The 23528-nt window shown below is 42.3% G+C and overlaps 1 protein-coding gene across 1 annotated transcript in view; it reads left to right on the top strand.

Annotated features, from left to right (window-relative positions):
* The window catches only part of slc2a9l2 (solute carrier family 2 member 9, like 2), a 359618-nt gene that overhangs the window by 35465 nt on the left and 300625 nt on the right, over window positions 1–23528 (top strand). The window contains exon 4 of the mRNA XM_080728471.1: window positions 6109–6269. Coding sequence (XP_080584597.1) covers window positions 6109–6269 — 161 coding nt within the window. The remainder of the gene's footprint in view (window positions 1–6108; window positions 6270–23528) is intronic.

The following is a 23528-nucleotide window of genomic DNA, read 5'->3' as shown; positions in this document are numbered from 1 at the left end:
TCAAATGAGGGCTAAACATAACCATTGGGCTAAATGACGGCTAGTGTTTACTGGGTCTCCTCCACTTTTTTTGTTGTTGTTGTTGTTGTCGTTGTTGTTGAGTACTCGCCAGTCTCGCCCACTCGGATCGCCTCTTTTTCTAAGCCTTCATTCCCAGCTGATCCCAGAAGCACTTTGAGAAAAATACTTTTTATTTGTTATCTCCTTTGAGCACCTGGTTATGTAGCTTCTGTGTTGTAGTTTATTTTTCTCTGCATGATCAAGGCTGTTGGAAAAATGACACACACAGAAAATATGAACTGTCTGGTAGCATTTTCTTTCACGAGGCCTTCCTTTCTCACGTGCGGGAACAGTCGACCTCCCCAAACAGATGATTAACTTTTGGGTTAGCAGAGTTTGTCTGTGTGTACTCTTTGTATGTACAGTATACACTGTACTGTGCATGTGCAAAACATGTCTGTCCTCCCCCGCCCCGGTGTTTGCCGTGTGTACAGTATGTGTCTACTGCATGTGCAATTCTGTCCTTTACTGTATGTTTGTCCCCTCCCTCACGCGAGGAGCTAAATAAGCTGAGGTTTTGTTTTGGGACAAGGTTGACGCCACTGGCATGGCCCGCCGGTGCCCCTGGTTGACGCCCCCCTATAGGTTGACGCAAAAAGAGAGGGAGAGTACGCGGGAGACATCTTGTGTCAAGCGCGTCTCCGCTAAAAGCACAGTGGTAGCGAGCGACGTGAAAATAATAAGAATAAAAACTTCTTTGGTTATTTCCCCCCTTTTTTCCTACCCATTACTGCGTTTTATTTGTCTGTCATTCTATGTTAAATGCGCGTCTCCGCAAAAAGCACAGTGGACGTGGGAGACATGTAAATAAAAATAAATAAACACTTATTTGGTATTTTATGAAAATGTTGCTACCCTCAATGTTCCCTGCCATGAAGGGAGCGTAGCCAAAAGCTCCCAAGCCGCGAGGGGCCGTCAACCTTGTCCAAAACCTCAGCCGATTTTGCTCCTCGCCTCTCTCACAAGTATAGTCAGGGAATTTTAAATTAAACCTTGGGAATAAATTCCTTACCAAGGACCAAGGAATGTTTTTCGTGCAAAACAAATGCTTGCAATGAATTCAGAATAATTAAAAACACCTAGTTAGACCCCTCACATCTCACTTAACCCTCTAAGGCCCACGGTTGTAATATTACAACGTTTCTATTTTATCCAAAAAAAGGTTTAAATCATTTTATTTTAGCTCCCCCTACCACCTAAACACCACCATTGGATTCTATTGTTTAGTATTACAATGCCATTGGTCACAATATTTGCATATAAATACCCCCCACAGGGGCTGACATTCACACCCGCCACACCCGCTGAAATTCCAGAGTTTTGACGAACAACATCTCACTTTTTCATGGAAGCTATACCTCACAAAAACATAAGTAAAATGCCTGTACTATTTTTTTTGGTGATCATTAGAATGTCTAGAACATGTACATATGTTGTTATTGTGAAAAATATCCCCCATATGTAAATTAGAGCATGATTTATGATTTTTGATTTATGGCTATAAAATCTTACAAAAACATTTTTTTGAAAAAAACATTACATTTTCCTCTTAATAGGACTCCTACAACACCATCTGATTTTTTTCAATTTTTTATTTCAAGTATTTCTTAATGCGGGCCTTAGAGGGTTAAAGCATATTTGTGTATTGTAAGTGAATGAGACCAAGAATTACCCTAGCTGACAAATATTTTTGCGTGTGCGTGTGCGTGTGTGTGTGCTTTTGCAGGGTAAGCTTGAAAGTTTCACTTCCTTGCCAGACACGTCTCACAGAAATGAACAGAACGGGAAAACAAACGATTGAACTTTAGCTGTGCCAAAAAAAAGAAAAATAAAGTTGTCAGATCAGATTAGGTTGCCGTTTGTTCCACCAAGCCTTTATTGTACGTTGGCTGTAATTGGATACAGCTCATTAAATTGTGGCGTCGTTTGCAACCGCCCTCGCAAAACACAACACCCACACGGGAAGGAAAACCTTTCATACTCTCAAACAGTGGTGAAAGCAACTAAGAACAATTATTTCACTTTCAAATTGTCTACTCTACTCTAGGCTTTTGTGAACACCCTGGACAGATTTTAATTTGCTTGATTCAATATTTAGATTATTCACTTTATCAGACACTCTCCACACAGGGCCCCTTCCTTCCTATATACAAACCCATTGTAACTTCAAACTCCATTTTAACCATGATAGATAGATTCATCAAAACACACGTCTTTTGTTCTGGTGACTCGTAATGTCCTCCTATTACGTGAGCTGTCCGTGTCTTTTTTTAATTTATTTTTAATATCTTTTTGGGTTCAAAAGAGAAAAAAACGCACATCCTCCGTTCTTCGGTGCCGAGCTATAACTGACAGTGCAGTAATATAGGAACAAGGAAGATAGCCCGCACTCACTTTTAAATCGCTCCAAGCTTTTTTTATTGACAAGCAGCAGTAAGATAAACGTTTCGACTGGTTAAAGTCTTCTTCAGTCTACTGATTTAAAAGTGAGTGCGGGCTATCTTCCTTGTTCCTAATATCTTTTGGGGGAAATGGAAAAAATGTAATACAATAAAATGACCCAAAGTTGTTGTTTTTTTTAAGTGAAATATCCCTTTAAGTTTTTACTACTTTATTTGGTGAGCTTGACAGCCAAATTCATATCAATTTGTATTTGTATTCAGAAGTGCGTGCGTGCGTGCGTGCGTGCGTCTGTCACAGGCGAGAGAGAGTGTTTCATTAAACAGTAACATATCTCACAGTTTTGATTCGGTGCAATAATTGGAAAGATTTGGAACGAATGAGGGCATGCTAATTAGTCAACGTTATGAAACAAGCCCACGGCGTTGGCAAGCTCTACAACCCACACTTAATAAATATATAACTCACATCTAGATATCTGACATTCCAAAGTTGCTAAAGCACTGAATACCCGTCTGTCCTGTTGAGCATAGAGTACTTTTTGTTACAGTCTGGGAGTGTCTATTGCAGGGGTTGACAGACACTAACGTCAGAGGCACCTGTCCGTCGGGCAAGTACAGGTCATGTTCTACTTGCCCAAAGGTCATGCCCACTTTCCCGAAAAGTAAATTGTCCATTATAAAATGATAGGTAAAATTTGACAATTATTTCTTTACTTTCTGGGGCTGTGCAATAAAAAATGTCATACCTCAATACCTCCAAATCCAAATCCTATAGCTATGATTAAAAATGTCTATGGTTTCACACTTATATCTCGTGACAGATATCTTGTGTTGTCTTTATAGATGGTTGTCTCAAATGAGCACTTGCCCGGTCGGGCAACCTGAAAGCAAACTTCACCTGCCCCAACGTTTTATTTACATGCCGGGGGCAGGTGCAGGGCAAGCCTTAGTGTCAATGCCTGCTATTGGATCCTAATGGGTCTATTTGTATACTCTCTAGAGTTATCGAAGCACTTCACCCATTTTCATTCGTCTTCATATAATTGGTCCTCCTCACTATATTGCACCATTTCTGGTTGATCGCTCCGTGTCTCAGAGGAGGGCTGTGGACAGTTCTGAAACCTGCCCTGCTGTGACATCATCGGTACCTGGGTAGGCCGGTTTGGTCATTTCAAACAAGATTTCAAATGCATATCGTCTCTGTCGGGTGGTCCAAAACTGTTACTTTCCCATTCCAAAGTAGCAGATCTACACTAGTGAGACACCTTAGGGCGATAAGCGACCTCGAAAATGAGCATGAACCACACGTATATTAGTCTCGCGTGGCCAGACTGTTGTTGACTCCGCGATTTGCAAATGCTCCCGTCATACAGTCTGGGGCATCGAAAGAAGAACGATGGGAGCTGTAGTTCCAGACTCTATATAGCATTCAGAGATTGCGGAATAGTTGTCTGGCTACGCGAGACTACACAGATATGGACTCATCATTTAATTGAAGTGTGTAACACTAACACTAAACACTTAGTTGACCAGGTTGGCCCTGTACTTGATCCTCTATTTATTTTTACTCTCTCTCTGCTGAAAATAGACAATGTGCTAATTTCAGCGAATGTTCCCTTCAGAATAGGGAGGCTATGTTTCAAGGGCTTAGATTTGTCCTTGAATACAGGAATTCATAATTGGATGGGCCTATGAATCACCTCTGATTAATTGGTACAGTGGTAGGTACCAATTAATTGATTGATTTCATGAAATTGTCTGTATTTTTCACTTCTATTCAGTGCCTTTATTGTCACTGCAGGTACTGTGAAATTACAATTTGTAATGTAAATTAAAAATGGATCAACCATGTTTCGGCCTTTATGGCTTTCTTCAGGGCATGCAGAAAAGGATGTTTGTGTTATCACACTCCCTGCATACATTGTACAGTATCACCAGGGTGTGAAAGGCTAATTAGTTTGCTAATTTCGTGCCAAAAGACAAAGTCTGTCTCAATTTTTTTAGCGCACAGGCATGCAATTTCCCAAGGTCATGGATAGTCACTTTTCTTTTTTGCCTCATGGCATGTCAAATGTTACTTATTGAAATGTGACTCCTCTCTTTAGCAGTGATGGAAAGTAACTAAGTGTAAGTGCTGTACTTGAGTAAGATTTTTACTTTACTGGAGTATTATATCATCGTTGTCCGATGAAAACCTTGTATGTCCAAAACCGTACGTTTTGCATTTACCATTTAAAAAAATATTTAACCTAGTGAAAACAGCCGATCTGCTGTTTTCACTGCTTTTGTGTGACGGCCTTGTATGACGAAGCAGGGCTTTACTTTGCGAAAGAACGTACAAATTTGAAACTTGGAGCTACGACTAGAGGTTTGCGCCCGACAACGACGATATACTGGAGTATTATATACTGTTTTACTCCAGTACAATACTGTATGAGAAAATGTTAATTACAAGCTTGTAGATTTACACTAACCACTTCAGCCCTACACAGTATATTTGGCTATTTGAAAATGGCAAATCTACAATCTTGAAGATCTGCCAAGGACCCCTTAGTTGAGGGAGAGTTGAGGCAGGGACCCCCACAACCTTTTCATAGATTCCATGTATACAGTAGTTTCATCGTTTGACAGCACACTCATCAGTGTATTTTGGATTCATGTCAACTTGTGTTTTCAGATATTTAACCACTTGAGCCATCATTACCTAAAACACTTGACCTTTTACTCTGTACTTAGTCCAATTTTTTTCCCCTCTACACCAAACCTCTTTGCCCAAAATAGCCGATCTACAAGCTCACAACGCCTCGCAGCGCGAGGTGTTGTGAGCTTGTAGATCGTCTATTTTTGGCTACAGTTCTCAAGAATATGGACACCAGGGTTCAAGTTGTTAATATAAAAAGGATTGGACGTTTTGGAGGACCCCCTGTAGTACCGCTGAAGACCCCCTATGGCAGAGGTTTTCAAAGTGGGTGACAGGGCACCCTGGGGTGCCGTGACGGGAGTCCAGGGGTACCGCGAGATAATTTGATAATATTTGGAATTTATTTGGACACTTGAAAAAATATTTAGTATCATTTTAAACTTGAAGTACAAAGTTATTTTCAGTCGGTTCTAACCAAAATGGCTATTATCTCAACGTTTTCCTTGTGACATAATGGCTAAAATATCGTCACTGTCGGACAGAAACCTTGTGTCTCCCAAGTTTCAAATTTGTACGTCTTTTGTTAAAGTAAAGCCCTGCTTCATCATACAAGACCGTCGCACAAAACTAGTGAAAACAGCCGATCTACAAGCACACAACGCCTCGCGATGCGAGGCGTTGTGTGCTTGCAGATCTGCTGTTTTCACTAGTTTAGCACATTTTTTAGATGATGAATACAAAACGAACAATTTTGGACATACAAGGTTTCCACCCGACAACGCTATAAATATAAGGTGCTGGGAGTGAAAATTATAATATAGGGGTGCCTCGGATTTAAAAAAAAATATGTATGGGGTGCCCTGAGACAAAAAAGTTAGGGAAGCCCTGCCCTAGGGGTCCCCGGACCCCCTGTTGAAGACCCCTGCTTTACAATGTTGTGTGGCTACAGTGGGAGCTGTTTGACGCTACGGCGGTGACGTCCCCCGTCTCTCTCTGCTTCCACAGTACATAAAGGCCTTCTACAACCGGACATGGATGGAGAGGTACGGCGAGCCCATCGGCCCAGAGACCTCCACCCTCCTGTGGTCTCTGACCGTGTCCATATTTGCCATCGGCGGCCTCCTGGGAACGCTGGTCGTCTCCTTGATCCTCAAGGTGCTGGGAAGGTAAGGTCGCTCCATCCACAACAACACACAATTCAATTTTCAATTCAACGGAGCTTTATTGCCATGAGAAAACATACGTTTACATTGCCAAGGCAAGTGTCACAAATAAAATAAAGACAGTTGAAAATGGGGAATATATCGTCGTTGTCGGGTGGAAACCCGACAACGACCAAGTTTCAAATCTGTACGTTCTTTCGCAAAAAGTAAAGCCCTGCTTCGTCATACAAGGCCGTCGCACAAAAGTAGTGAAAACAGCAGATCTACAAGCACACAACGCCTCGCGGTGCGAGGCGTTGTGTGCTTGTAGATCGGCTGTTTTCACTAGTTTAAATCATTTTTCAAATTATAAATGCAAAACAAACGGTTTTGGACATACAAGGTTTTCATCGGACAACGACGATATATACATTGGGAGGGGGTACAGCATTGTGTAAACAGAGCTATGTCGCATTGTGACATTTTATATATATATACAGGGTATAAAGCTTTTGGAACAAATAACAGCATTATTTTTTCTCAAAATGCATTTAAAGGTATCAGCTCTGTTTCATACTGTATGTGCAGTAGGTGTAGATGTCAATCCATGGTTTATAGTCCTTAGGGTGGTTGTGTTTCTAGCCTTCTTTTGTCGCAAACAGTTCACAAATCTTGCTGCTGTGTTCGAACATTGTTGTATTTCTCCCACTAGGTATGGGAGTTTTTCATCATTGGTCATGTTTTCAAACTCACTTCGGGTGTGTGTAATCTGTGGGAAGTATGTGTCTCTGATGTCTTGGTATAGTGGGCAGGTGGTTAGAAAGTGTAGCTCTGTTTCTACCACATTTTGTGTGCAGTGGGTGCATAGTCTCTCTTCCCTTGGGAGCGGGGTCTGTCTGTGGCGGCCTTTCTCTATTGCAAGGCTGTGTTGACCACACAGGGTCAACGCAACCCCTTGTATGATTTTGCCACACACTAAAAACTCATGGGTCATTTCTTGACCCAAATCATGGGTCATTTGTGTTAGGTCAAATTTCAGGGTAATTTCTCAGAGCCACAACCCTTCCTTGAGTTATTGGGATATTATTTTGACCCAATTCCAGGGTTGTTCGAGTTAGGTAATATTTATCTGGGGGTGACCCATTTTGGGGTTAGTGGTAACCCATGTACTTGGGTCATTGGTCTAGCTTTGGGCCAATCAGGGGACAGGCACCATGAACCTGTTTGCAAAGCATGCTGGGAAAAGCATTTGTCTAGATTTCCAGAGACATTTTCTAAGCTGTTGGGAGCTAAAAATGCTAAATATGGCATATCCATGTGTCTGTCTCGGCAAGCTGACTGTCATAATGTCTGAATTTGATTTGTCACTATTTGAGCCTAAACCCTAACCTTAAGTGCTTGGCTGCTAGTTTAGGGTTGAGCTCCCTCCCCCATCTGGTCTGAAGGAGAAGAACTCATGGTAATTTTGAGATTATTTTGTTTATCTTCTCTAAATTATTCTGATTATAGTATTATCAACATCGTTGCATATATATTTAATTATGCACTTTTATGTTGATTTTACAAAACTTTGAGTAAATCATCTGAGAAGAAACCCTGAAACATTTCTGATTTTATGTTAATGTCAGATAATATCGTCATTGTCATTCTCCAGACTATGCATATGTAGGTTGTATTCATTTAGCCCACTCAACCCAAAACCTGGGTCATATTGACTACAATCGTGGGTCATTCTAAACACATAATTTGGTTATTTATTTGACCCAAATTATGGGTCAACATTCATAACCAAATTTCTTGCGTTAAAATAACCAAACCTGGCATTGGTCCCTATTTGACCCGTGAGTTGGATCAAAAATAACTCAAGTTGAGTTGTTTTTGACCCAGCAGTTTTTAGAGTGCATTTGTATGCCAATGACAAATTGTGGCCCTAAGCCCTTTTTACCGGATCAGGGCCCATTTTAAGATCCCAAAAGGCCACGGGGCTGCCGTGTTAGGTGGCCGCGTGGATTTTCAGAACGCGTTCTTTTAGCGTGGTTTCACTGTACTTGCAGCCAGAGAGCAGACACTCACACTGTCAGCAGACGGCCCACAGTTTACACTGTGGTGTCTGTGTTGTCTGGTTCTCTCTCACAAGTCACGAGTCCGACGTTTCTTCGTATTTGGTGTTTTATCATAATAGTATTTTCAATGGTCGTTGACTCGTTCCGAGCTGAATCACCACCGTGTTTTCATGCCATGGCTGGTGAGAGAACACTGTTATGCGGCTGAAGATGCTGCTGCCTAAAACAAGTGACTAAAACAAGTCACCACACACACACACACACACACACACACACACACACACACACACACACACACACACACGCCATTGCGTGAGCTGAGCTTTCTCTCCCAGAGCTATAGCATCTTGAGTGATAAGAAAATCAATCGTGGCTCTGTGGTCCATCCCGGTTGTGTGGGATGACCATGCAGGCTTATTTTTCTGATTATGATTTGGCTGTCCATCAAGCCATCTCTCACTGTCAGACTTCCCTCCCCCCATATTTCTGCAATTCTTCATCACCTCCAACCCTTCATTCTCGCTACGGTTGGAGAATTGCTATACATATATTATGCACACAGATGGATGACGGCAGGCACGTGCACACATAGACATCAAAGGGGGCTTGAGCCCCTGCCCTTTTATCCGTCTATAAAACTTGCCCTTTCCAGACCATGCAGTTTTTACTATGGTGAAAGAAATGCAAGTATAGACAAACTTGGTGACAAGTAAAAGTCCAGAATTCAAAATGTACTTGAGTAAAAGTGTGAACGTGTTCGCATCTAAATGTACTTTAAAGTACCAAAAGTAAAAGCACAAAACGTTCAAAAATAGCAGATCAGTAGTACACAACGCATCGCGATTCCACGCGTTGTTGCATAGCGTTGCATGGCGTTGTGAGCTTGTAGATAGGCTATTTTCAAATAGCCTAGGTATAAAATAGGGCTAAAGTGGATTAATGTATGTTTTATAGGATAATCATTTATATCTGCAAAGTAACTAGTTTGCAAATAAATATAGTGGAGTCAAAGTACAATAATATTGTACTTTTACTCCAATATTTTTTATCTCGGATACAAATGTCATTTGGATCCGAGATGTAGTGGAGTAGAAGTAAAAGTATTGGAAATTGGAAATATTTAAGTACAAATAAGGCTCACCCACACCAAAGTACCTATGAGAGTGGAATCCCCATTCCGCCAATGCATTTGAATGAGAATGGAGCGTTTTCATGCCAGTAGAGGATTTCTGCAAAAAAATGCTCCATTCTCATTGAAATGCCACTCTCATAGGTACTTTGGTGTGGGTGCAGCACTGCAGCCTAACTCAAAATTTTACTTAAAGTAGGACTGTCATCTAAAGGGGTACTGTCACTTTAAGAAGTCATCTTGAAATATAGGTTAATATTTTTATGACGTCAATGTGGGAATGCGCAATTATAAGCCAATCAAATTCATTGACTGTACTTAGACTACTTACTGTACTGGTCAGCTGTTGTTGGGGAGCGATGGGCAGATTACACCGTGACATGAGTTTCAGACTGTTTCAGACCGTTTTCAGAGAGACCACGTGACCTACTTTAGCATACTATTATAATTTCGGGGCGTGTCAGCGGGCCTTTAAGTACACCACTGCAAATAAAAATAATAATTAAAAAAAAGAAAAACAGCAGAGTCACTACAGGGGGTCCTCCAAATCTTCCAATCCTTTTTATATTAACAACTTGAACCCTATTGTCCATATTCTGAGAACTGTAGCCAAAAAATAGCAGATCCACAAGCTCACAACGCCTCGCGCTGCGAGGCGTTGTGAGCTTGTAGATCGGCTATTTTCGGGAAAAAGGTTTGGTGTAGAGGGGAAAAAGAGCAGACTAAGTACGGAGTGACAGGTCAAGTTTATTAAGTATTGACCGTTCAAGTGGTTAAATATCTGAAAACCCAAACTGACACGAATCCAAGATACAGTGATTGTGCTGTCAAACAATGAAACTATATGGAATCTATGAAAAGGTTGTGGGGGTCCCTGCTTCATCTCTCTCTCAACTAAGGGGTCCTTGGCCTGAAAACGTTGAAGACCCCTGCTGTAGTATGAATGATCGAGTATAGGGCGTTGATTTGCGAAGAAACAAAACGAAAATGCTATAATATCATCATTGTCGGGCAGAAACCTCGCATCTCCAAGTTTCAAATGTGTACGTTCTTTCCCAAAGTAAAGCCCTGCTTCATCATACAAGGCCGTCGCACAAAAGTAGTGAAAACAGCCGATCTACAAGCACACAACGCCTCGCGGCGCGAGGCGTTGTGTGCTTGTAGATCGGCTGTTTTCACTAGTTTAAATCATTTTCAAAATGATAATGCAAAACAAACGGTTTTGGACATACAAGGTTTCCACCCGACAACGACGAAATGGAGTTAAGAGGTTTCTGCCCGACAAGCGACCATTATGTACACAGGGAGCGTATAGGACGAGGCAGAGGGGGCTTCTGTCCTGGTGGTGGTGGTGGTGCGGGGACCCCCAGGGGGCTTTAGCCCTGCAAGGCCCGAATTAATTTCTACTGGCCAAAAAAAATTGAAAAAAATCAGATGGTGTTGTAGGAGTTCTAATCACAGGAAAATGTAATGTTAAAAAATGTATAATGTTTTTGTAAGGTTTTATAGCCATAAATCATAAATCATGCTCCAATTTGCATTTTGGGGATATCTTTCACAATAATAACACATGTACATGTTCTAGACATTCTAATGATCACGAAAAACAATATTACAGGCATTTTACTTTACTTTTTGTGAGGAATAGCTTCAGTTAAAAAGTGAGATGTTGTTCTTCCAGACGCTGGAATTTCAACTTCTCTGGGAAGTGTGAATGTCAGCCTCTGTGGGGCGTATTTATATGCAAATATCGTGGCCAATGGCATTGTAATACTAAACAATAGGATTTAATGATGATGTTAATGTGAAAAAAGAACAGGAAAACTAATTATAACATTTTTTAAAAAATGATTTAAAAAATGTTGCCAAAAAGCAACGCTGGGCCTTGCAGGGTTAGGCCACTGGAGAAGAACCCTAATGGGTTTTTCCAGCAGTTCCCCCAAATCCCCGGAGTCGTCTTCCTCCAGCCTCTATCTGTGTCTGTCACGGCGGACTGCAGGGACCAGAATATATAGGCTCTAGTAATTCATAGTTCTGGTCTTGTTTGTGACACAGGGGAGGGCATTATTATTTATAATTTACCAGTTTCTAGTTCCCACCGAACTGCGTGTATTATTTATAGTATGTCATTTATATAGGTCGGCAAGGTTAGCCCATCTACAAGTGCACAATGTGTCACACTGTGAGTTTGTAGCCTGCTATTTTTTTGCCTTTTTGTTTTGCAAATGAATAATAATTGGTTTTGTTTAATTGTGAATATTATCGATCATAAATACCATAATGTACATCAGACTATAGCTATGTCATAATGGTTCCCAAAAGGAAAATGCCTGTATTATTTAGAACGGGTACACATTATTGTGTATCATTATTTTATGCTTTAACTATTGAAAAATAGCAGATATACAAGCTCACAGCGCGGCACCGAGTGCCGCGCTGCGAGCTTGTAGATCTGCTATTTTTTTTTAAAATCGTGAAAATTAGAATTTTGACCCGATTCTATAAGTGTCTTTTGAATCCTTCTAAGATTTTTTGAAAAACGCTATGTTTCTGTGTCGGCAATCTGGCCAGCCATCGTCAAAGAAAAGGTCCTTTTCACTTAACTGGAGCTCAGTTGGTCTGTTCGTGAGACACTACTATGTCAGTGGTCTCAAACCTTTTCATGTGAAGGACCCCCAAAATGATATGTATTTGGCCACGGACCCGCATCTCAAAATATCTAGTTCCAGGGACCACCCAGAAGCACATTTTCACGACTTTTTGCAAAAAATAGCAGATCTACAAGCTCACAGCGCGGCACTCGGTGCCGCGCTGTGAGCTTGTATTATCTGCTATTTTTCACTGGTTAAAGCATTCAATAATTCTAGGCCCTAAATGAATTGAGTCTGACCCAGAAGCAGGAATAAAATAAAACACATCCCCACAGGTGATGAACATCAATATGTATTATAAAAAAGCTAAAGTGTGGATTTCCCCTCCCCAAACTGCCTCAGTAAGTCTCAAGAGATGGCCCCATGAAAAATGTACACGTGCTTCTTGCTAGGGTTCCCCTTGTCTCGGGAACAGTGTCCATTAAGTCAGCGCTGTGCCTTGCTGTCAATCTCACACTCACTGAGTGGATCCCAGAGCTTGGACCCTCTCTATACATGTATTAACAGTTCTACTGCCAGATGTTATTATGTATTTATTGGGGCTGGTGCCAGCAAAAAGCAGCTTACCTTTGCGATGTTATAGAAAATTATCTATTGATTCTTTCCAAACTAATTCATTTTACAATGGACGCTCATATGTGTACTTTAGCCAAACTGGCGGCAGGCAGCCTTATGCAAGAATTGGGCCATAGGCCTACATGTGAATTGGGCCGCTCCGCTTGCCATACATTCAGAGCATAGAAATGCATTTTCTAGATCAGATCCACAGAACACAGCCAGGAAGTGATTTGGGACTCCATTATTGCTAACGTGCGGTGGATTTTTGAGAGCAGCGTTACGGGAGATGTTTTTACTGTACACGGCGGCGCAACCTAGAGCTTAAAAGTTCAGCCCGAGCCCGACGGGACCCGACGGGTCGGCGCGGCGCGGGCTGGGCCGGGCTCAATTTGTCACGTATATGTCGGGCTTTGGGTCGGGTCGGTCTTTTATAATCCGGTAGGCAAGCGCAGCACGGTAACGTGATGTCTCTGTGACTGTGTAAGCTGCGCTGCACCGCTGCGGCGCAACTTGACACAGTTGAGCGTGTGTGACTGTATGTGCGCTGCTGCGCAACGTTAAGACAGTTGAGCAACGAGAGTGTGCTCCCGTGTGTGTGTGTGTGTGTGTGTGTGTGTGTGTGTGTGTGTGTGTGTGTGTGTGTGTGTGTGTGTGTGTGTGTGTGTGTGTGTGTGTGTGTGTGTGGCGGTGGCTGCTGGCCAGTGGGTGCTTCTCGCTGTGGCAGAGCGGAGCGGAGGAGATCGTTGAAACCATTCACAGACACTTTTGGATTTCCTAATAATATTGAATGTTGTAGCTATAATACCCTGTACGCATGCTTCCTGATTTAGCGACGGCCGTCAGCTGTGTTTTCCAGCGAGGCTCCGATGTTTTTTTTTCTTCCATAATTAGGACGGTGCTTGCTACAATGTCTTTTATATATATAAAGACAGTTGGAAAATGGTAGAATGACACTGTTCTTAACGAATCACCAATATTGTATGAGGAAAAAAAGGATGCTGCCGTCTGCATCATATAAGCTTGTTGTTTAGAATGTCGGTCTTCGGGCTGGGCCGGTCTCCAATTGTCAATTATGTATCGGGCTTGGGCTCGGTCCGGGCTGAAATTCTGTCGGGCTGGGTTGGGCCGGGCTCACTTTTTTAGGCCCGATTTAAGCTCTAGCGCAACCCTCCATCAGCTTACAGTCATCAGACAAGGTAAAAAGAACGAGCCGTATTGGCATCGTGCTTGGTTCAAAATTGGGGCGAACGGGAACGTCCGAAGCAGTAAAAGAGTTAATGTACTGTACTTACAGTAAGTACAATCTTGAGGTACTTTTACGTTACTGGAGTATTTCCAAATTCCAGTACTTTTTTGCGACCATAGGTCGCAGTTTAGTATGAGAAACGTCACATCTTGACCGTATCTGTCTGTATCTGTAATGCTTGGTTTGATCTTTTGTTGTTGATTGACTGTCACGCTCTGACAGCACGCTCTGACATCACTGTGATGTCAGGGGAACCACACAAACAGAATCCCTTTTATGCCCATATATGGAGACCCCTGATGTCATCAGTATCAAGCCCATCTCTGTGAATGCCAATATATACATGTCAGTCTAACCTATAGACTATACATCTCAGTCTAACAAGTGTCGCTGGTTCTACAGACAGGGATCTCCATATATGGGCATAAAGGGGATTCTAGTTAGTGTGGTTCCCCTAACAGGACTTCATATGGGAATGCCCATATATGGAGGCCACATCGGCCACATACAATCCGTTTTATGCCCATATATGGAGATCCCTGTCTGTAGAACCAGGCAGCCACACCGATTAGACTGACATGTATAGTGTATAAGTTAGAAAAGCAAGGTTGCTGTTCGCCCTTAGGCGACTTACTAGTACTTACGAAATGTACTACGAAATGTATACAGAGTTAGCTCTAACTCTGTATACATTTTGGCCATTTGAAAATAGCCGATCTACAAGCTCACAATGCAACTCGTTGTGAGTACTACTTCAGCTACTACTTCTGCTATACTTGTTGCCTTTGTTGTCTGGGCTTGTTTCCTAATGATGTGTTAAGCCAGTGGCTTTAAAACATTTTTCCATAGATGGACCCATGTAAAATGTACACATGCTATAGGGTTTTCCTCGTCTTGGGAACGGTTTCCATTAAGTCTGTGCCTTGCTGTCCATCTCACACTCACTGAGTGGATCCCAGGGCTTGGCCCCTATCTATTCGTTCATACTTTGACATTTCATCTGAGCAACCTATACTACAGTATATATCGTCGTTGTCGGGAGGAAATCTCTTATCTCCAAGTTTCAAATGTGTATGTTCTTTCGCAAAGTAAAGCCCTGCTTCATCTGCCGTTGCATAAGTAGTAGTATTAGTAGTAGTGGTAGTGAAAACAGCAGATCTACAAGCACACAACGCCTCGCACCGCGAGGCGTTGTGTGCTTTTAGATCGGCTGTTTTCACTAGTTTAAATCGTTTTGAAAATGTTAAATGCACAACGAACGGTTATGGACATACAAGGTTTCCACCCGACGACGACGATATGCTGTGTGAGGGGGAAACAAAGAGAAGGATCTAGTGCTGTAAAAGCTGAGCTGCTGTTGATGGAAACCATTGTAGGGTGTAATGCGTGTCTATAATGCCATTGTCCAGAGGTTTCATGTCAAGGACGCTTGGTCCAGTGGTGGAAAAATCTTTTACTTTTTACTTAAGTAAAAGTATCAAGACTGAAATGTAGAACTATCTGTTACAATAGTCGGGGGATATCTTTAGAAATAGTGTCAAATCCTGGAATAAATTCCTTACCAAAAGAATTCTTCACCAATGTGTTTGTAAAGGTGTCTATAGTAACACATCTCACAAAGACTGAAATTCAGTTTCCCTAGGAGAATCTTTGACAGCTAGGGTAATTCTGGGTCTCATTCACTCACTATACACTATACATAGGGGGGGTTACACACCGCTATTCCGGCGCACCCCTATTTCGAACGTAGACTTCCATTATTCGTAATAGCGGTGGTTCCAATTTTTATATAAGACCCCGCTACTCCGAATAGCCTATTATTTAGGCTATTATTTAATATTTAGTCCATGAGTCCCTATAGTCCGTTCACACCGTTCGAACAGTGTTTAGGCGCAGTCCGTCTCTCTCTCTCTCTCTCTCTCTCTCTCTCTCTCTCTCCTTCTGTATAAATCTTGTGATTACAACGTAATAAAACAATATATGTTGAAATGTAACCATCAGATGCCTGCATCAAAGATAGGCCGCCGCCTACAGCCCTCCAATAAGCCACTCACACATTCAGAAGAAGGCCTTTCTCTCTCCTAAATGATTCTAATTTCACTGTCATGTCAAGTCAGCAGCAGAAGTAGGCATTTATATGAGCAGGAATTCATTATTTCAGACTTCGCGCTAGGATTTTAAACTGCCGGTCACCATGACCGGCATGATTAAAATTTACCGGACATAATAATTGTAATGTAGTAGCCTAGCAGATGCACAAACAGCCAATAGGCAACAGTTAAAGCATTAGGCCTACTGCATTGCATGGGACTGAAATTGAATGAAAAGTAGGCTAAAAAAAAAACAAAAAAAAAACAGCTTCAATCTTGCATAAGGGAATTCATTGGACTATAATCGCGCAGGCTGTGTCTGCATGTGGCACACTGCTTTCACAATCATGTTTCATGCCAACAATACAATACCATGTCTTGACAATTGCGTGGGTCTGCGCAATTGTTTCATAAGGTTGATACTTGATAGATGAGCAATGAATTAAAAAGGCTACTCAGTACTCACTGTCGAGTGGTGACACAGTCAGTGAGTGCATCCATGCGCACGTTATGCAACTTTGGGAGAGTTGAAAAGACTTTGGTGGTGTTCTTCCTACTGTCTCCACTCCATCTCCTCATAAAGAACTTAAATCAATTGTATCATGTTTGTTCATGGGTTGATTGTTGACCGTGCGTGCATTCCTTAATTCCCATGGCTTTTTACATGCATTGCGTGCACGCATCGCAAACTGAAATGAGAGAGAGACAGAGAGAGAGCGGTGGAGCGGGCGAGAGAGAGAGAGAGAGAGAGAGAGAGAGAGAGAGAGAGAGAGAGAGAGAGAGGAGAGAGGGGAGAGAGGGGGGTGATGGGTGTTTCTAAGTAATGAGCGCGAGAGGTGAGGTGAGAGAGAGAGAGGGGGGGGGGGGGGGGGGGGTGAGAGTCTTATATTCGGAATAAAGGTGTCTTTCAATTTTGTTTCGGATTAGGGGTCCGTCGGAATAACGGTGTTTCGGAATAGCGGACCGTCCCCCGTAGGGGGAAAAATCACTCCCAAAAAATATGCTTTAAGTGGGATGTGAGGGGTCTAACTAGGTGTTTTTAATTATTCTGAATCCATTGCAAGCATTTGTTTTGCACCAAAAACATTCCTTGGGCTAGAAATGGACCCCCATACCACTGTGTAAAGTGATGACTCATCACTAAACCATCATTTTATGGGCTGTTTTTAGCCCAATGATTTTTTTTGTGCAAAACAAATGCTTGCAATGGATTCAGAATAATTAAAGACACCTAGTTAGACCCCTCACATCCCACTTAAAGCATATTTTTTGGGAGTGATTTTTTTTTTCCCCCTATAGTATAGTTGCGACCGTAGGTCGCAGTTTAGTATCAAAACCTCCACCGGCCGTCGGTCGGTCGGTCGGTCGGTCACACGTCACACGTCACACCTTTGCCCTGCTCATATCTCCGCATCAGTATGACATCACACTGCTGACATCATCCGGCATTATCTACCGACAGATTAGTAACAATGTGTATTGTATGACATCACGCCACATCATCAGCTGTGGACTCTGTGATGTCATCGTATCTCCATATATGGCCATCTCCGTATATGGAGATATAAGTCGTCCATGCCCAAGTATGGGCTGGTGAGGTCAGACTTTGTGTGATGCGTAGGTTATCTCCATATATGGAGATTCAACATTCCAGGTGTAACTATGGCTGCCCGTATGACGTGAGAGGTGGAGGTTGTGATATTTGTGGAGATAAGCGACCAACGGTCGCTTATCTCCCGATTTAGGGAGTCTTACTGGTGTATAGTGAGTGAATGAGACCCAGAATTACCCTAGCTGTCAAAGATTTTCCTAGGGAAACTGAATTTCAGTCTTTGTGAGATGTGTTACTAGACACCTTTACAAACACATTGGTGAAGAAATGTTTTGGTAAGGAATTTATTCCAGGACCTTTTAAGATATCCCCCGACTACAAGTGCAAGTCACTGCAGAATGTCCCAGGTTTTTTTTTCTCCAAGATTATTTTGAAAATAGCAGATCCACATTACGTTTTTTTGTTTGTTTTCTTGTTCTTTCTTTCTCTCTCTTCTTCTTTCTTCTTGCTGAGACAGAAAATTGTTACTCAGATAACATTTTAACTCTTATACTGCTTTGAACGTTCCTGTTCGCCCCAATCCTCCAGGGACATCTGTGCCAATACGCCCGTTCGTTCGTTTGATGTTTTTTATGGATTATGATAAAAGTCGTCCTTGCGCAACTTTTGAATGCATAATTGGTCGTCTGTGTCATTTTGAGGACAGCCGGAAACCTTTCATAAAAAAAAAAGTAAACAGACTGTCCTGGCTCCGCCTGCCCAGAGCGACTAGCTGCCAGGGGCGTCAATTGGGTATGGCAGGGGTATGCAGCTGCCATACCTTGACAGGGGGAAATAATAAAAATGTACTTTTCATCGTGCCTGTTGCTAAGGTATGGCAACATGACTGGTGTCTTCACCAGACACCAGTCATGTTGCCATACCTTAGCTTGTTCTGAACTGACGCCACTGCTAGCTGCTAGCAGCATTGAGGGACTATATTGTTTTATGCATCGGGCTGTTAGTAGAGAAAGAGAGAGAGAAACGTTGGTAAAAGCGATCATTTTGTCGGAAATCAGTTGTTTTATAGTATTAGTAGTATAGTAATTGTAGTAGGTAGTAGTATTTAGCAGTACTAGAATATTGAGATGTATTAGGCCAACTCAGCCTCAACTTGCTGGTATCATTCCGCCGAAGTGCGACCCAACCCCCCCTGACCGATAGAAATAAACTTTGTTAGAATTAGGATTACACAACCTACCCGTGTTGGTGACCCAGGACCAGCGCCCATGGTGGTGGTGGTCGTGATGATGACGATGATGATGATGATAATGATGATGAAGAAGAGAAAAAGATCACTGTAGCCATTGTTATTGAAGATAAAAAGATTGAAGAACGTAGGACGTCATCCGCTCCCGACCGGATCAAAAGCCCGAAATTGGAAGCGATCCCAGACTAAGATGGTGCCAGTCGCGAAGAACCGGGGTCCAAAAATGGATCAAGAGCCTCGTGATATTGTGGAAACCGATCCCGACGGAGCTCGACCCCCGTGTAGGATGGATCCCCCCGCCCGGGGGCTCACATCGCCGCAGCAGCAGAGACCCATGTACCGCCGCGAAAAGACGGACAAACTGGGCGATTTGGCCAATGAAGAATGGCTTCCGCGTAGAGACCCCTCGGAGAACAGAGGCCACGATTCTACTGTCCAAAGTAAGACTTCCAATCCAGTGCATGTATGTATTGTATAGTTGTATACTGTATATAGTTGTATACTGTGTGATAACAGAGCATCCGTGTGGAACTGGAAGCCTGGGATGGGGGGATGGTCAGTGGGTAACGGTTTTCCATTGCGACGTGTTGCCACTCCGACATTGGGATCCGGTCTAGAGCCCGCCTACTGCATCCGGCTATTTACACGTACACATACATGCAAGAAATGTTTCCGTATCCGGACCGGATCAGTAACTTGATCCAAGCAGTTAGGATCCACGTGCTTTGTTTGTTTTTGTCGCTACTCAGGACACACGTGGAGTTCCTATCACGCGCGTGCACGTACCGCGTGTAGTGTACGTGCACTGCACAGCCTACTAAGATTATTTGATGGGAATTTAGGATTTATTGGCTTAGTTTGTGTGTGCGTGCGTACGATGCGTGTGTGTGTGAGAGAGAGGGAGAGGTTTCTTTTTATCGTCATCATCATCATCATCATCATCAGTAGCTGATGATGTAGCTTTTCAGTTCAATTCAAAGGAGCTTTATTGGCATGAGAAAACATACGTTTACATTGCCAAAGCAAGTGTTACAAATAAAAACTGTTGAAAATGGGGAACATAGTTGGAGGGAGTACAGCTTTGTGTAAACAGAGCTATGTTGCATTGTGACATTTTATATAGGTATACAGGGTATAAAGGGAATTTCACTGTGACAGTAAATGCATGGTAACTATTTACTATAACTGCATTTTATGTTATATATGAACTTATTGTAAGTCATTTGCTAAATGTCAAAATTGTAAATTGATTTGTTTAGATATAAACTATTTGATATTTTCCTGGCTATGATTTTAGATGATGAGTCGACGATGATGATGAGCCTACTTCTTCATTTCCACATCGTGGTCGTCCAAGGACAAGGATAGGTAAAGAAAAAACAAACTTTTTTCTGTAAATCAGACTTAGCACCATGCACATGCTCACATAGACATCAAAGGGGGCTTGAGCCCCTGCCCTTTTATCCATCTGTAAAAAGTGCCCTCTCCAGACCATGAATGCTGTTTTTACATAATTACTATATATATATATATATATATATATATATATATATATATTTGTGTGGTAAGCAGGAAGTGCATAGAATGTTAGAGAGGCAGGGGTTGACATTTCTAAAACGGCCTTTTGATGAAAATAGTAGGCCCCCAACCTCCACGCATTCTGCTGTGACGCGTTGTGAGCTTGAAGGTGTACTATTTTTCATGTATTTTATAGTAATTATGTATTTGTATAATTTACAGATCGACCATGGGCTTGTGTACGAGTCACACAAGGATGTGTGTGTGTGTGTGTGTGTGTGTGTGTGTGTGTGTGTGTGTGTGTGTGTGAGAGAGAGGGCGTCACGCATTCTGCTGTGACGCGTTGTGAGCTTGAAGGTGTACTATTTTTCATGTATTTTATAGTAATTATGTATTTGTATAATTTACAGATCGACCATGGGCTCGTGTACGAGTTCAGCAGACCCGGTGGAGCCCTTCCGGAGGAGCCTGGCTGGAGTGAAACAGAATGGAGCCCCAGGCCCTGTGCAGGCTGAATGACACACACGCACGCACGCACGCACGCACGCACGCACGCACGCACACACACATATACACTCTGTAGACATGTAGTGTCACAGTGAGATAAAGAGAACCCTGAAAGCTGAAGCAGGATTCAGGCTGAAGCTCATGTCACTGTGTCAATGTTCTGCACTGCTCTTACTACTGCTCTTACTTCTCTTACACACTAAAAGTGTGTAAAAAGACACTTTTTCTTGTTTTTATTTTTTTGAATTTGTTTGTAAACAACCACTGATCATAGGTGTGATGTTACTGAAGCCAACAATAAAAGGCTAAAGAGAGATTTCTGCCTGAAAATGTATTCTTCACAAAAATGCATTTTTCTCAGCTTTATGTTCTCAAAGAGCTGTTTTTAGGCCACATTCTGCAGCTTCTAGCTAATGAACAGAACAAGATAAAAGCTCGAAATCTTTTTCTGTTGCAAAGTAGACATTCTATTCTACGTTGCCATATAATTGTTGTCTTTATAGTCGAAACCAAATTTCTCCAGTAGGCCTTCAAAGATGAGCGACAATTCTCAATTTAGCTGGCAGTGGATGGAGCTTTTTGTTCAATTCTGTGGCAGTAAAAGAGTTAATTTTGTAACTCTTGATAATCTGTTGGCAATAAAACATATCTCACAAAAAAGAAAATAGCAGATCCACAAGCTCACAACTGTTCACATTGTGAGCTTGTGGATTGTCTGTTTTCAAATAGCTGATGTATTAGGTTTTAAAGTGCTCACATGGCCTATAGTCGCTTCCTTGGACTTTTTTTCCTAGACCCGCAGTTGCTTACATTTCTTTCACACAATCTGGCAACACCGGCACAAAGGTTTGCAACCAGACGGCGATGCTGGACGACCCTTTGTGACACTTGTTTTCAGCGTGGAGGTGGATCTATATACACGCACTTCAGTGGGCTGAATGAATGGAAGTGATTGTGTGTGTGTGTGTGTGTGTGTGTGTGTGTGTGTGTGTGTGTGTGTGTGTGTGTGTGTGTGTGTGTGTGTGTGTGTGTGTGTGTGTGTGTGTGTGTGTGTGTGTGGTGGGTGCTGCCTGGCGGGCGGGCGAATGAAAGCAGATGACTTATACACTGCTTTTGTATGAACACAATTTGTTTCAAAGAAGTACTGCTAAATTCCAAAGGTGTAGACAGCAGACTTACAGAGAAAGGAATCCCAAGGCACTCCGTCTTTAGTGAAAAAATATATGTGATTTACACCTTTGGAGTACGTCTTTGAAACAATTTTTGTTCAACTGATCCAGCTGCTGCGCTTCTTTTCTTCTCTTTTTACACTGCTTTTGTAGTTGGAGGAAGTCATCTCTAGATGAAGTTATATGCCTGGCAATAATATTCACTTTTCCATATTTATGAGGGTCTGCATTTTTTGACTGTATTAACTCATACAGGGCCAGATTTCCAAAATATGAATATGAATGTGCGCTTATAACGCCAGGAAATAGCTATTTTGTATCCCCCCAGACCACCTTAACCAGACCACCTTAACGAATGCACGTTCACCATACCATACCACCAGATGACCACTAGAGACCACCATACACCATACACTGACATGGTCCCATGTTAAGCCTGTTTAAATCCACATAACAGGATGAGACGCTGACTTGGTCCTCATTGACTTAACATGGACGGGCCGCCGGTCACCATTTCAGCTCAATACTGTTCAATTCGTGCTTGATCGTCTCAAACCACCATTGGTATGGGCATCGGGACGTATATAGATGCCACACAGAAAGTTTCAGAATCAAAATCCGACCTAGTGAAGCTACGTGAGGGTCGGATGGTTGCATTGAGGCTAACGCTAGCAGAGGCCTGTTGTCAACAGGAAGCCCTGGTTTAAAGGTGACGTCATAATCGTATCCTTTTTTTTCACGGTTTACGTGTGGACATTAGCTGAGGTAAGCTAACCATTTCGCTCCGTCTATAAACACATATTAAAAGCTTAAACAATGCTTTTATATAAAAGTCGCTCCGAGTCGCTCGGCACCAAACGCCATAGTGAACTAGTCGCTCGTAAAGTCGCCCGGCGCTAACTGAGTTAAATTAAATCATACCTTTGGGATTCCTTTGAATACAGTACCAAACATTCTTTGATACCACCCAAGCCTAGTAGTAGAAAACCTCCACCGGCTGTCTGTCAGTCTGTATGTTTGTCAGTCACGTCACAAGTCACACTTTTCCCCTACTCATATCTCCGCCACCGTTGCCCCTATCCATGCCAAACTTTGCACACACACACACACTCCTTGGCTGCCACGCCACAACCTCCACCCCTTCTCACATGGACCTTTTCTAGTGCCACCATGAGGCCGATTCTTGCAAAACACATTTTTGGACACTGCTCTCACAAATGTTGCCCTAAAATCACGCAAAGTGGTACACAGTATGTCTAGAGTCCTGGCATCAACATGGATCTGTCCCATTTAGCGCCACCATCAGGCCGATTTTTTCAAACACATTTTTGGACATTGCTCCTACAGATTTGTTCCTAAAATCACGCAAAGCGGTGTATACATGTGACCTGACGGTCGCTTATCTCCCGATTAGGGAGTCTTACTGGTATTTTACTCCACTACATTTATTTGAAAACTTAAGTTACTAGTTACATTATATTATAAAACATACATGAACCACTTTAGCCCTATTTTATACCTTGACTATTTGAAAATAGCCGATCTACAAGC

This window comes from Nannobrachium achirus (assembly GCF_963921795.1).
Source record: "Nannobrachium achirus genome assembly, chromosome: 6".
In the NCBI taxonomy this organism is placed as follows: domain Eukaryota; kingdom Metazoa; phylum Chordata; class Actinopteri; order Myctophiformes; family Myctophidae; genus Nannobrachium; species Nannobrachium achirus.
Note: the sequence above shows the minus strand (reverse complement) of the source record. Positions and strands in the feature narration are given on the sequence as shown.